The 14,641-nt window shown below is 48.7% G+C and overlaps 1 protein-coding gene across 1 annotated transcript; it reads left to right on the forward strand.

Moving 5' to 3' along the window:
• The first annotated feature begins 1,219 nt into the window (after positions 1-1,219).
• Positions 1,220-3,721, forward strand: LOC127307025 (auxin response factor 8). Its single transcript, XM_051337720.2, has 3 exons — positions 1,220-2,325; positions 2,412-3,319; positions 3,430-3,721. Exons 1-3 carry the CDS (start codon positions 1,297-1,299, stop codon positions 3,482-3,484), a joined length of 1,992 nt encoding a protein of 663 aa, XP_051193680.1. The 5' UTR covers positions 1,220-1,296; the 3' UTR covers positions 3,485-3,721.
• Positions 3,722-14,641: the final 10,920 nt, after the last annotated feature.

Here is a 14,641-nt window from a genome sequence, read left to right on the forward strand (position 1 = left end):
CCCTAGACGACTTTTAGGCCTTTGTGGTGATTTGTTGGGAGCTAACTAGAGCCGGATTTTGGCCTAGGAGCGCCAACGAGTGGATATGCTCTTAGGTCCCGTAGATGGACTTAAACCCTCTTTTTAGTTCCATGTTTTATGTTATAAACACGACAAACAAATAACGATTTTAACGTGGAAAAAACTCTCCAACAAAGAGAGAAAAAACCACCCACGTCAGCTAGCGAAACTTAGCCGGTAGTTATATTATGAAGCGATTAACCTTAGCCGGTGGCTTACAAGAGGAATAAATATGTGGTGATGACAATCCAGGCCTCGCTCCGCTTGTCAAAAGTTAGTCTCATTTTTATATGAATTTGGATGATAGTACTCCCACCAATTCATATTATTTGCCACTAGCTAGTACGGATGTATCTAAAATTAAAATACATCTAGATACATCTATATTAGTGACAACTAATATGAATCGGAGGGGTATAATATTTTAAAAGCCTAATTCTCAAGGGATGTGTTAAGAAGCTTGGACTTTTGTAGGACGAGCTAACGTAGCTCATTTTTTTTACAATTTCAAAAATAGCATTCCGAGTTTTAAAAAAATCTAAAAATATCTAGATGTAGCCAATGTTGAGTTCCGTCATTGTGTAAAATGAGAACCTGAGATGCCATATATTCGAGGAAAGCAAAAAAATAAAAAAAAATTGACAGATTTTGAGATTGTGAGAGTTTGTACTGTTCACAAATTTGTTATTTTTTTGCATAGCCCCGAACATAAGGTATGTTGAGTTGCATATTTGCACATTTGTAGAACACATGTTAGTCTACATCTAGATTTATTTAAAATTATTTTAAATATTATTTTTGAATTTTTCAAAAAACGAGCTATATGTAGCTTGAGTTATATTTGTCGTTTCCGTGTGTTAAGCTCTAAGCCTCTAATTCCTCAACGATGTACAGTATCTTCCATGGGCCATGCTGCCCATGAAACTACTAGACTGCTGGTACTATTGTGCAGTGGACGCGTACTGAAGCTCGCCGGCCCAGCTTCACACTTGTACAGGCGTAGCTCCAGCCACTGGTCCTGCAATTTTCCGACGTGAACCGCCACGCACCATCGATCCAGCCTTGTGTCTCTCCCATTCGCTACGGGGTCATGAACGGGCACATATAAAGTCGCCGAACTGCCGGGGCTAGATGCTAGTAGTCCTTGTTACATTAGGAACGGCACCACTCGTCGGCTCTCCTCCGATTCCCACCACCACCACTCCAACAAAGAGAAAACCACCCAACTTGCTGCGGATGATCACGTTCGCCGACCTCACGGAGCCGCCGCCGGGCGCCGAGCGGGGCGTCGACCGGCAGCTGTGGCTAGCGTGCGCGGGCGGCATGTGCAACGTGCCACCGCTCGGCTCCAGCGTGTACTACTTCCCGCAGGGCCACGCCGAGCACGCTCTCGGCCACGCCGCCGCCGCCGACCTCTCCGCGGCACGCGCCCCGCCGCTCGTGCCCTGCGGCGTCGCCGCCGTGCGATACTTGGCCGACGCGGACACCGACGAGGTCTTCGCAAGGATCCGCCTCTCCCCGCTCCGCGCCCCGGAGTCCGGCGCCGACTTCCACGACGACGCGCAGGAGGAGAAGCCGGCGTCGTTCGCCAAGACGCTGACGCAGTCCGACGCCAACAACGGCGGCGGGTTCTCGGTGCCGAGGTACTGCGCCGAGACCATCTTCCCGCGGCTGGACTACGCCGCCGACCCGCCCGTGCAGACCGTCGTCGCCAGGGACGTGCACGGGGCCGCGTGGAAGTTCCGGCACATCTACCGCGGCACCCCGCGCCGGCACCTGCTCACCACGGGGTGGAGCGCGTTCGTGAACCAGAAGAAGCTCGTCGCCGGGGACTCCGTCGTCTTCCTCCGCGGCGACGGCGGCGAGCTCCACGTCGGCATCCGGCGTGCCAAGCGCGGCTTCTGCGGCGCCGAGGACGGCTGGGACCGGCACGCGGGCCCCGTGCGAGGCAATGCGAGCCCGCGCGGGGCCGCCAGAGGCCGTGCCAAGGTGCGCGCCGAGGACGTGTTCGAGGCGGCGAGGCTGGCGGGCAGCGGGCAGCCGTTCGAGGTCGCGTACTACCCGCGCGCCAGCACGCCGGAGTTCTGCGTGCGCGCCGCAGCGGTGCGCGCGGCGATGCGGGTCCAGTGGTGCCCCGGGATGCGGTTCAAGATGGCGTTCGAGACCGAGGACTCGTCCCGTATCAGCTGGTTCATGGGCACCGTCGCCGGCGTCCAGGTCGCCGACCCCGTCCGTTGGCCGCAGTCGCCGTGGAGACTCCTTCAGGTACTGTAACTACGCCACCACCGCAAACAAATCAAACAGCCTGCTTCTCGGTACAGCTTTCGCTCAATTCTCAAATGAATGCGCAGGTGGCCTGGGACGAGCCGGACCTCCTCCAGAACGTGAAGCGGGTGAGCCCGTGGCTGGTCGAGCTCGTCTCGAGCATGCCGACCATCCACCACCTCGCATCCTCCTTCTCGCCGCCGCGCAAGAAGCCGCGGGTCCCGGCATACCCGGAGTTCCCCTTCGAGGGGCAGCTCCTGCACCCAGCGACGCACGGCCACCGCCACCATTACCACCACCACACCCAGAGCTACCGTCCGGCCTTCTTCCCCTTCCCGGACGGTAGCATACAGGGAGCCAGGCATACGCAATTCGGTCCATCTTCTTTATCGGATCTCCGCCCCACCCACCTGCAGCCGAGCCTCGCCTACCCGGGGCTCCGCTGCCCCGACCGTGTCAGCGCTACACCCGGAATCAGCACCGACCTGACCATCGGCAGCTCACCGGGGCAGCTCAACGCCGTCCCAAGCACCCTGTGCGTCAAGACCCACGGCGTCAAGCGGCTGGGGCTAGTGCTCTTCGGCCAGACAATATTGACGGAGCAGCAAATGAGCTCGGCAGGAGTGACCTCCCCCACGGCCACCTTGAACAGCTCGCTCGACTGGAACGACGAGAAAGCCGCCGGCAACGCGTCCGAGGGCTCGGCCTCCGGCGTCATACAGTACAGCAGCCCCTCCGACGACACGTCGCTGCGGTGGTTCAGGGGCCACAGCCACAGCAGCTCCGAGCTCGGCCTGGAGGCGGGACAATGCAAGGTGTTCGTCGAGTCGGAGACCGTTGGCCGGAACCTCGATCTCTCGGCGATGACCTCGTTCGAGGAGCTCTACGGCCGTTTGTCGCAGATGTTCTGCATCGACGGCGCGGAGCTGAGGAGCCGCGTGCTCTACCGTGGCGCCGCCGGCGAGGTGAAGCACGCCGGAGACGAGACTTTCAGGTGAGAGCAAATCACTATCCGTGCTACACTTGCTAATAAACAAATTCTTAATACCCATATCGATCGGTCTTTAACTTGAACTGAATGTATAACTCAATTTTCTATGTCAGCGAGTTCGTCAAGTCGGCACGGAGGATTACCATACTGGCAGATGCTGGGAGCTAGAGCATAGAGAGAGAGAGAGAGAGAGCATCGTCCGTATGTACAGGGCAGTTTGATGTGCTATCGTGTTCTTTCATTTTTATCATCGGACTACTATGGTGTAGCATTCATCAAAAGAGGCTATGGAGCATTAGTCCAATTAGGCAGTCCAGTTATCTTCTTCTTCTTCGTGTATCGTGTAATGTGCAATCCATGTAGCAAGACTTGGGTTAAGGGAATGATCGTGTCCTTCTTTTTGCTTATGTTAGCATAAAAATACCATGTTTTCTTCAATATTGCGGAACAATATCCCACAACACTTTGGTAGACTTTTTCTTCAATGTGCGCTATAACACGAATTGACCACGATTTAACACAACTCTAACAAGGGTACCCGCCATAGATGTGCACCAAAAAGTCCTTTCGTCCCACCTCTCCTCTCAGCCTCCGCCTCAACCCTAGCCGCATCCAGTTCATCCTCCTCCATAGATAGCGCCGCCTCAACCCTAGCCGCATCCAGTTCATCCTCCTCCATAGATAGGTTCCCCCTCCTCCGGTCGGCTTCGCAGACGCCGGGAGGAGTTGGAACCCGATCTACGCGTGGAGTTTCGAATAAAAGTATTGTTTTCATTCGATTATGTTATGATTTTGGTAGCCGCCTTCTTGTTGGTTTTCCCTCAACGGAGATGGCATCGTCTGCAACAAGTGATCTTCGGCCTTTCGTTCGACGACGAGATCTTCTTCCCGGCGTCAATGGTGGTGTTGAACAATCACAATTTTTTAGGTGGATCTTCGGATCTTGCTTTGCCAGATCGATTTTGGATCTTTTGTCGTTGTTGCCACGAGGAGGATTATCCTCGCAGTTTTTGTCCCGGGTGCTACGTCCTCGACAATGGTGATTCGTACCCTCGGCTCTCCATCGACAACGATAAAGCTAGTCGGTTATTATTCCTGACATACTGGTGTTGGTACTCTTGCCGATGTTGTATGACTGCTTTAATGGTTGCGTGTGTGCACGCAGCCTTGGCATTGTAGCTCAAAAAATTATGGGAGAACTTTCGTCGGTATCTACAGGTCTATGGTTCGTTATCTAGCTTTGGCTGCCTTCAGAGGAGTACAAGATTGTGTTCTGGAAGAAGAAAAAAATTGAAGACCTCGAAGATTTGTTACTATCTTTTAGACTTTATTTTGTAATCGTTGAAGTCGGTTCATGTATCTCTACCATGTACTATTTGTTGCTATGAATATACGTGGTATTGATTGTAAACAAAAAACAAGGGTACCCGCCTGTCAGGGCTAGTTTACTGATTTGGACTGGACCCAACTTATCAGCCCTATTTAAAAAACTAAAATATCCAATTAGAAATTAGAAAACCAATAAACGTCAAATAAATTGGGAGATTGTCTCCTTCCTCCAACCATCGGCCCGACTGGCTTAGATGTCATCTTCGGCTTGGATGGGAGTAGGGGAACGTGACGTTTTGTCATCCTCCCAAGACCCTAGCGGCAACACTTGGATCAGAGCAGGGTTGCACAAAGTGCGGCGTCGATGTTGAGGGTAGGCCGGGGGGGGGGGGGGGGGGTGGGGTGGTGACAGGAGATGAACCTCCGCGGCGATATAAACTAGTCGTCGTGTCCGTGGCGACTCAGTCACGGTCCAAATTTGGGCTCGGAATGCGTCGGCACATACAACAACTGAGTCCATGCCCACACGCTAGGGACAACATACCCACCTCACCCACTCACGGTCCTCCTCCCCTTTGCAACCCAAGAGTGACGCCGCCGCCTCCCATTCTGCTCGCCATTGCCGGCATAGTCTATTTGGCCCGTAGCTCGCCTTGCCGGCCTCGTTGCAGCCCTTGCCCTATCATCCGTCTACAAGGAACAACCCACTAGCCTCGATGCCCATGACATATTCGGCCAATTTCTCGATACGAAACCTAGACTATTTTCGGGGATTTGCGACAAATAGGCATGCCATTGATTCATTATTCTTGCCCGCAGATGGATCTTAGGCAGTTGAACGACTTCTTCATCAAGTAAATCCTCGACAACTCGGCAGACGAGGAGACGGATGGCTCTTCGAAGCTCATGGTTGCCGCGGGCTCCTTCATCCACGATCACACTGAAGGGCGGAGGCCGATGCACAATGGCTCGACGAGGCCTAGCAGGGCAACCTGTTGTGAGATAGAGAGGGTAGACACTACCGGCTGTATCGGGACTACTTGCACCCCATCAAGCCAGTCTTCACGGAGGCCCTCTTCGTGCAACACTATCGGGTGTCAAGATACTTGTTCTTGACTATTCTGTCGGGCGTGGGAGATTACGACCCGTACTTCTGATGCAGGTCCTATGCCACTGGTAAGCTAGGCTTCACCTCTTATCAGAAGTGTTCCTGGACTATTCGTGTCCTTTCATATGGAGTGTCTAGTGATCTCCTTGGTGAGTACTTGTGAATGAGCAAAACCACCTGCCTTGATGCGATGTACAAGTTTTGACGAGCTGTGATTGCGTTGTTCGGCGGTATTTACTTGAGAGAGCTAACCGTTGCCGACACTGCCTAGTTATTGTCAATCAACGAGGCAAGGGATTTTTGGGGGATGATCGTAAGAATTGATTGCATACACCGGGACTCAAAGAACTATCAATTTGCATGACAGGGGCAGTATAGCTGGCTTGCCAAGGTGTGCATGCACTATCATTCTTCAGGCGGTGGCATCACATGATATGTGGATTTGGCCCTCTTTCTTCGGCATGGCAGGTTCCCACAATAACATCAACGTGCACCATCTCTCTCTGGTATTCTCCAGACTTGTAGAAGGCAATGCTCCTTGGTCAGTATGAGATCATTGGCAATGCATATGGCATGCCATATCATCTTGATGATGGCATCTATATATCTAGTCTGGCCACACTAGTGAAGGTAATCCGCAATCCTACAACAGAGAAAACGAAGAGGTTTACCTTGAGGCAAGAGGCTTGCATGAAACATGTGGAGCAGACTGATACGTCCAAAACGTATCTACTTTCCCGAACACGTTTGCTGTTGTTTTCCCTCTATCTTGTGTGTTTTGAATGAAACTAACGCGGACTGGCGTTGTTTTTAGTAGAATTGCTCGGGTGTCTCGTTTTGTGCAAAAATTCAACTTTTAGGAAAATTCCGGGAAAATATCGCAAAATCCATATTTCACCCGAAGACACACGGAGCCAGAAGACGAGACGGAGGGGAGCCAAGAGGGGCCCACACCTGCCCTAGGCGCGGGCCAGGCTAGGCCACTCCTAGGGGTAGTCTGGCCGCCTCGGCCACCCCCTCGATCTCTCCTTCGCACTATATAAAGCCCCTGACCTGGAAATACCGGGGGGTTTGACGTTTTCCCGAAAGAGTTCCGCTGCTCCGCCACCACCAGAAACCCCAATTCGGGACCAAAAATTCCGTTCTGGCACCCTGCCGGGATGGGCAATCGGAGGAGATCATCGCCATCGCCATCCCCGATGCCTCTCCATCAACCATCCATGATTCCCTCATCCATGTGTCAGTAATTCCCCGATGTAGGCTGTAGGGGATGGTAGGGATTAAATGAGATTCTTCATGTAATAGCTATAAGATTGTTATGAGCATAGTGGCTAGTATCCATTGTTAGTATTTTTGACATTGTTGCAACTTGTTATGGTTAATGCTTGTCACTTTGAGCCCGAGTGCCATGATCTCAGATCTGAACATGTTATTGATTCATGAGGATAATTATTGTTTTTGATCATACCTGCAACTTGTATACACATTTTTTGTCCGGAACCCGAGGCCCCAAAGTGATAGAAATTGGGATAACCAGAGGGGATGGCTATGATGTGAGGATCACGTGTGTTCACGGAGAGTTAATGCTTTTCTCCGGTACTCTATTAAAAGGAGTACCTTAATTACCAGTAATTTCCCTTGAGGCCCCGCTGCAACGGGATGGTAGGACAAAAGATGTCGTGCAAGTTTCTCATTGCGAGCACGCACGACTAAATAGGAACACACGCCTAATGTTATTTTATACTATGATGCTTATATCATTATTACTTGCAATTCCTTTGTCTTGTTATTATATGAACTATCTCATTCATGCAACGCCCGTTCATCTATCCATGTGCCTACAATATTTTTAATCATGTTGTCTACTGCAATCATCGCTACTGCTGTTTTCATTTTATTAATGTTGTTACTGAACTACTACCACTGCCATAAAACTTTTACTACTGATAAACTGTTGCGAGCAAGTCTATTTCCAGGTGCAGGTGAATTGACAACTCATCTGTTAACGCTTATAAATATTCTTTGCCTCCCCTTTTGTCGAATCAATAAATTTGGATTTTACTTCCCTTTGCGACCCCCTATACTTGTGGGTCATCACAGGCATTTGGTGTGGTGCAACTCAGTGGGCTATTGTTCGTCACCCTTCTAGAACATGAAATGTTCATGCCATGCATGAGGTGATGATTGCTTGTATGGTCTTGGACAACATGATCGTTGAACAAGAGGGTAATGCCAGCCTCCATGACTAAGGATGTCAATTTCAGGGTGAATTGGTTGAGCCGCAGGCAAGGGCATCGACATTTCAGGTGTTTCTTCATATGCATACTGAGCTCCGGTGATAGCCACATACCCGCTGACCTCCAAGCAGATCTTATTAAGCATCACTGGGCATGAGAAGAACGAGAAGTAGTCATCGCATGTAATTTTATTTGTTTAATTATTGTGTAATAAGGAACAATGCATGTGAACTTTATCGTTTATTTGTTTATTTGGACGTACTTAGAAACTAAACATTCTTTTATTGGAATATTATTATTTTCTATACATATGTCTTATTTGGGTTAAAAATACGTGGAGAAATAATCTATAAATAGATTGAATAAACAAAAAAATGCGTTAGGCCACTGGGCTACCCATGACCTAAATAGATAGACATGGTCGGTCGGTTATTTTCGTGTCCGCGAGCCAATCCAAACAGATATAAACGGCAATTTTCATGTCTAAAATGAATCAGGCCAATAGAGATGCCTAATAACTATGTTATTTTTCTTTGTTTTTTGCATCTACACATGCATGTACTACTTGCTCAAGTCACGGTGTGATGCAAATCCTGTGATAACGGTCCAGAGCCTTTGAATGACCCTGCACTGCACTCGGGCCATCTGAGCGGCGCACTGCCCGTGGGCGAGGGACAAGCTCAGCTCAGCGGCAGCACGCAGACGACGCAAGGCTCGAGTGCAGTGCAGTAATGTGTGCTGTGCCGCTGCCGCTGCTGGGATACTATCATTGCGCGCCTCGCCTCAAGGCGTTTCTCTGCCTGCCCGCATGCCTGCTCCCCTGGAGATGATGAGCTCATCCGTAAGATTTTTCAGCGCTGCGTATCGTATCCCGCTGGACGCCTTTCCGGCATAAATGCTCCAGGCTCTCCCGTCCTTTTTGCTCAGGCGCGAGAAATTATTGTTGCCATCCACCTCTAGCTAGCTTCTGACTTTGCTTGGGTGAAAACGGATTGTTGCTTGCCCGACACCTCGTCTACAACAGCACAACAGTGCCCGGACTAGCGACTGCTGTCGCTCTCGCCGCGTGACAATGTCACAGCACCCGTCGGGCCGGTGCGAGTCACCACCCGGTTGGCATCCGTTGCTTTCCGCGTATATCTTGGCCGCTCTTGGACGCTTGCTCGGCTTCCTCGCTAGCTGTTCCCTTCTCTTGCGAGATGCAGCTGAAAAACCCAATGTTCAAAGCCCCATAGTGTTCGTAATAGCGTTTTAGAGACCGGCAGCGAAAATGAGATGTATTATGTCATCTAGTACCACTAAGAATTAATAAATATGAATTTTCGAATTTTTTTTTGCAAAATTGCATTGCAAAATCTTCAAACTGGATTTGTGGTTTTATACGAACTCGAAAAAAAATGGCCGGGAGAAAATTCTACATCTGAATTCACCCGGTTAGCCAATTTTTAGAATCGCCAAATTCAAAAAGATTAAAAAGATACGGCAAACTCAAGATTTTTTTCCTGCAAAAATAAGAAAATCGAAAAAAAAATCTCTGGCGCACCAAATGCCCATCCATCACAGAAATTTTGAGCCGAATTTTGAATTTTGGTGGCGCCCTCCTCCACTTCTCCTTCTGCTACTCCTCCACTTCTCCTCCTCCATTTTTCTCCCTTCTCCTCTTTCCCCTCCCTTCTTCTCCATCCTCCTCCTCCACCCACACTCGACGACCTCCTCCTTCTCCGGTGACCACCTCCTCCTCCGGCGACCTCCTGCTCCTCCTCCGGCGACCACCACCACCTCCTCCTCCTCCTCCTCTACCACCACCGCCTCCACCACCTCCACCACCACCTCCTCCTCCACCACCTCCTCCGCCGGTCTCCTCCTCCACCCACCACCCACCCAACCCACCCAACCACCACCACCACCTCCTCCTCCTCCTCCACCACCACCACCATCTCCACCACCACCTCCTCCTCCTCCACCACCTCCTCCGGCCGGCCTCCTCGGCCTCCACCTCCACCCACCATGCACCCAACCCACCCAACCACCCACCTCCGGCGACGTCCAAAAAATTTCAAAAAAAATTGGCAAAACTCCAGCGGCCCTAGATCTAGATGTGGTCGCCATTTTTTAAAAAAATTCAAAAAACATTCTGTGGTGCACCACTGCTGGGTGTGTCACAGAAGATTTCTATGGCCCTAGATCTAAATCTGGTCGCCATTTTTTTTAAAATACAAATATATGTCGCGTGACAACTCTGGCGCAAGGGATATGCGCCACATAAGTATAAAATGGTGCGCCACATAAAGGGATTTTCTAGTAGTGGCACTACCACGGTGACACCGATGAGGAGGACAATCGAGTGTTGTTTCTTGATGTCTACGCACGCTTCTATTCCTGTAGACAGTGTTGGGCCTCCAAGAGCAGAGGTTTGTAGAATAGCAGCAAGTTTCCCTTAAGTGAATCACCCAAGGTTTATCGAACTCAGGGAGGTAGAGGTCAGAGATATCCCTCTCAAGCAACACTGCAATTACGATACAAGAAGTCTCTTGTGTCCCCAACACACCTAATACACTTGTCAGATGTATATGTGCACTAGTTCGGCGAAGAGATAGTAAGATGCAAGTGATATGGATGAATATGAGTGGTAATAAAAATCTGAAATAAATATGGCAGCAAGTAAACATGTAGTAGAACAGTAAATAAACGGTGATTCGATATTTGGAAACAAGGCCTAGGGATCATACTTTCACTAGTGGACTCTCTCAACATTGATCACATAACTGAATAAATAAATGCTACTTTCTACACTCTCTTGTTGGATAACAAACACCATTCATTGTGTAGGGCTATAAAAGCACACCCCAAGCCGGAGTAAACAAGCTCCACAACATCCGAAGTTCATATTTAAGTAACCTCTAGAGTGCATAATAGACCGTTGCAATTTAGACCGTGTACTAACATAGCATGCACACTGTCACCATCAGCTCTGAAAGGGGGAATAGATCACATCAATACTATCATAGTAATAGTTAACTTCATAATCTACAAGAGATTACAATCATACCCTACGCCAAGTACTACATGATGCACACACTGTCAATATTACATCATGGAGGAGGAATAGACTACTTTAATAACATCACCAGAGTAGCACATAGATTAATAGTGATACAAAGCTCATGATCACATAAAGATCACACCATGGGAGAGAGAGATGAACCACATAGCTACCGGTAGATCCCTCAGCCTCGGGGGAGAACTACTCCCTCCTCATCATAGGAGACAACAACGGCGATGAAGATGGCGGTGGTGTCGATGGAGATGACTCCGGGGGCAATTCCCCGTCCCGGCGGCGTGCCGGAACAGAGATTCTGTCCCCCGAAACGGAGTTTCGCGATGGCGGCGGCGCCCCTGGAGTCTTTCTGGAGTTTCGTCAATTGGTATCGAAGTTTTAGGTCACGAGGGCTTATATGGGCGAAGAGGCGGCGCAAGGAGGCGCCCGGGGGGCCCACCCCATAGGGTGGCGCGCCCCCCTCCAGGTCGCGCCGGCCTATGGTCTGGGGGGCCCCAGGCCTCCCCTCCGACTCTCCTTCGGTGTCCTGGTCCGTCTCAGTGAATTATGATGTTTGGTCTTCGTTTCGTCGAATTCCGAGAATATTGCCCGAACAGCCTTTCTGGAACCAAAAACAGCAGAAAACAGGAACTGGCACTTCGACATCTTGTTAATAGGTTAGTTCCGAAAAACGCATAAAAACATTATAAAGTGTGAGCAAAACATGTAGGTATTGCCATAAAATAAGCATGAAACATCAGAAATTATAGATATGTTGGAGACGTATCATTTCTTCGCAGCGAAAATAGGCACGGAGGTTTCTAGATGTTCTTCCTCGAAAGGACCAACATAGCTATCATCACCAGCTGGATTTTCCAGTTTGGGTGGCTTGGAGTGCCTGGGAGTGTTCTATCTTGCTAGCGAACACACGAAACCTGTGATGCCAACACTAGTTAGGTTTTCTCATTTTCCAATTTTTAATTTGTGTCAACCATGGTTCAAACTATGTATTACTTTGTGGAAACCATGTTCCAAAATATGACTTAGTTTGTGTAAACCATGTTCTGAGTTATGTATTAGTTTGTGGAAAGTTCCTCCTCCTTATTCGAATTTATATGCTTTTATTTGAGATTTTATTTCAAATCATCTATCGGGGCTGCCGGTTTGGGTGCGCCGGTGTGGGAACAACAACCCCAAATAGAGGATGCAGTGCCGGCACCCCCCATACGACAGTGTCGGTGCCTTTGCCGACGACTATTTGGGGTGCGCCGGTGGAGATGCTCTGACAGCCAGGAGTCTCGCAATCACATCATTTAGAGCATCTTCAGTGGAAATACAAATGAATATAGATCTCCAAATGTCTAGGGAAAGAAAGGTAACCTAGCGGTGCGGTCCAAACGGACCAGGCTGCAGATTAGTCTTCGCCGCCATATTTCAGCTTAAATTTAGGCTGAGAATGCCCTCACCGAGACAATGGCCACGTTCACTGCGTGTCATCCGCTTGTCCTCCCCAGCTCGTCCCGCTAGTGGCACATATCTAGGACGCGTCTAGGGAGCAATCGGTGGCTCGTTAGTTCCGTCCAGCCATCGCTCCAAAAAAGGAAAGTGCCCCCCTCCTCCCGCCCGCCCGACCCGCTCAAAAAAAGGAAAGTGCCTCCCAGCCCGACCAACCCGAACAGAATCAAATCCCCGAACGGCCCACCCCTCCTCCCCCGTCCCTGATTACCCTTCCCTCTCAGCCGCACGCTCCCCACCCCTCCTCCCGAGCCTCCTTTTTCTCCTTTCTTCCCCCCGAAGCCTGCAAATCTTCTCGTCTCCTTCAGATCTCCATTGCAGTTTCTTCAAGAAACTCCCAGACTGCTTTTGATTCGAAGTTGATACTGAAGAACATAGGCTGGACAAGATCAGATCCCACAGATACTTATCTTCTCCTCCCATCTCCCCTTCGCTTTACCTTTTATCTTCAAATTTTTGTACATGTCAACCAGATCTACAAATTTGTTCCCAGCAAAACATAAATTCACAAAACAAAACTGGTGTACATGTTGAGATCCATATCATCTGAACCAAAGAAATTCAGAAAAAAGTGCAGCTTTATTTAGGATCTAATAGCATCATGTGCACCAAAAAGTAGTAACTATCCGTACAAATTGGCTTCTTGATGCATAACTATCCATACAAATTCAGAAAAAGTGCAGCTTTACTTAGGATCTAATAGCAGCATGTACACCAAAAAGTAGCAGAGACTTGTAGCAGTAACATGTAGATCAAAATCTGTGATGAAAGCAACTTTGTGGGCACAAACCTTTTATATCTTCCAGCAGCAGAAACCTTCTATAAGTTGGTAGGATTCTCAAGCTAGTTGTTTGTGTTCAGATTTAGCTCAAAACACCACCTTGCAAATAACTTAGTTAGTTGACCTGATGCATAACTATCCATACAAAAAACCACAAAAAAGGCAAGGACTGGTAATGCATTTAGATGGTCACAGAGTACTAAAATGTTCTATAGTGGGATTAGGTACTGGTAGTGTGTCGAAACTATCCAGACAACCAGTTCAAAGAATAACAAACTAGGTTGAACAACAACTAGTAGTGTGACATGACAAACTAAGCGGCAAATTGTTTGACTTAGCTACCATTTTAACTGCTAATGCTGAAAGGAAGATTTTAACATGCAAAGCAAAGGTTCTTGTTTCTTCCGTCATAGTGCTAAATGAAGATTCTGGACCGTTCTCCGTAGCTTATCGATGGCGCAAAAGGACACTTGATCTATACCATGTAGCCTCTAGTATCTGAAATTGCAAGTAAGAGAAAAGATATGAATAGTGGTGACACAATAAATTTGGTCCCGCATGTCATGCAAGTTTAATAAGCAATATAGTAGTTCTGGAGAATCAACATATATGAACCAGACAAAGCAACTTATGTTAGACTGGTAGGAAAAAGCATATTTGCTAGAGAAACAACTTAGATGGGCCTAGTATACCAACTTAACTGAGTAAGAGGGGCAACTTAGATGCATTCTTAAAAATAGTTTTGAAGTTTACTTACAAAATTAAATTACTATTGTTTTGCAGATGAGTGGTTTGGGCCTGAACCTTGAACCAAATGATGTTGACATGGAAGATGCATAATTTAATGGCAGTGAGCCCTTTTTCTGCACTCAATCTGCCCAGACAAAGGTTTTCGATGAGGTTTAGGACCCACTCCTTGCTGACCAAGGTGGACAAGGTGGTGATCCTGATGTGCACAGTGGCAGAGGGCAGCAATTTAATGCGGCACTATCTCCAGCAAATCCTAGCACCGAAAACCTCAACACCACGAATATCCCAACTACAACCATGTCTGGTTCTTCTAACCCTGACTTGGTGGATCATGGTACTGATGGAGGTGCTCCTAATGAAGAAGTTGCATCTAGTCCTCTAGAACCCTTCTTGGGTATGCGATTTGACACAACCGAAGATGCCAGAGAGCACAACAATGCTTACGCGAAAAGGTTGGCGTTTTCTATCAAATCAAACACATCGCAGAGACAACCTTTTACTAAGGTACTGCGAAAGCAACAATTTATGTGCAACAAGTATCAGCCACGTATCGGCCACCCAAAACAGA

Source organism: Lolium perenne, chromosome 6 (genome assembly GCF_019359855.2).
Source record: "Lolium perenne isolate Kyuss_39 chromosome 6, Kyuss_2.0, whole genome shotgun sequence".
NCBI lineage: Eukaryota > Viridiplantae > Streptophyta > Magnoliopsida > Poales > Poaceae > Lolium > Lolium perenne.

What these genes read in the sequence shown, in the direction of transcription:
- LOC127307025 (XM_051337720.2), top strand. Translation starts at nt 1,297, where the DNA reads ATGATCACGTTCGCCGACCTCACGGAGCCGCCGCCGGGCGCCGAGCGG. An exon ending in CGCCGTGGAGACTCCTTCAG is followed by an intron (nt 2,326 to 2,411) that starts GTACTGTAACTA and finishes ATGAATGCGCAG; the next exon opens with GTGGCCTGGGACGAGCCGGA. An exon ending in GCCGGAGACGAGACTTTCAG is followed by an intron (nt 3,320 to 3,429) that starts GTGAGAGCAAAT and finishes TTTCTATGTCAG; the next exon opens with CGAGTTCGTCAAGTCGGCAC.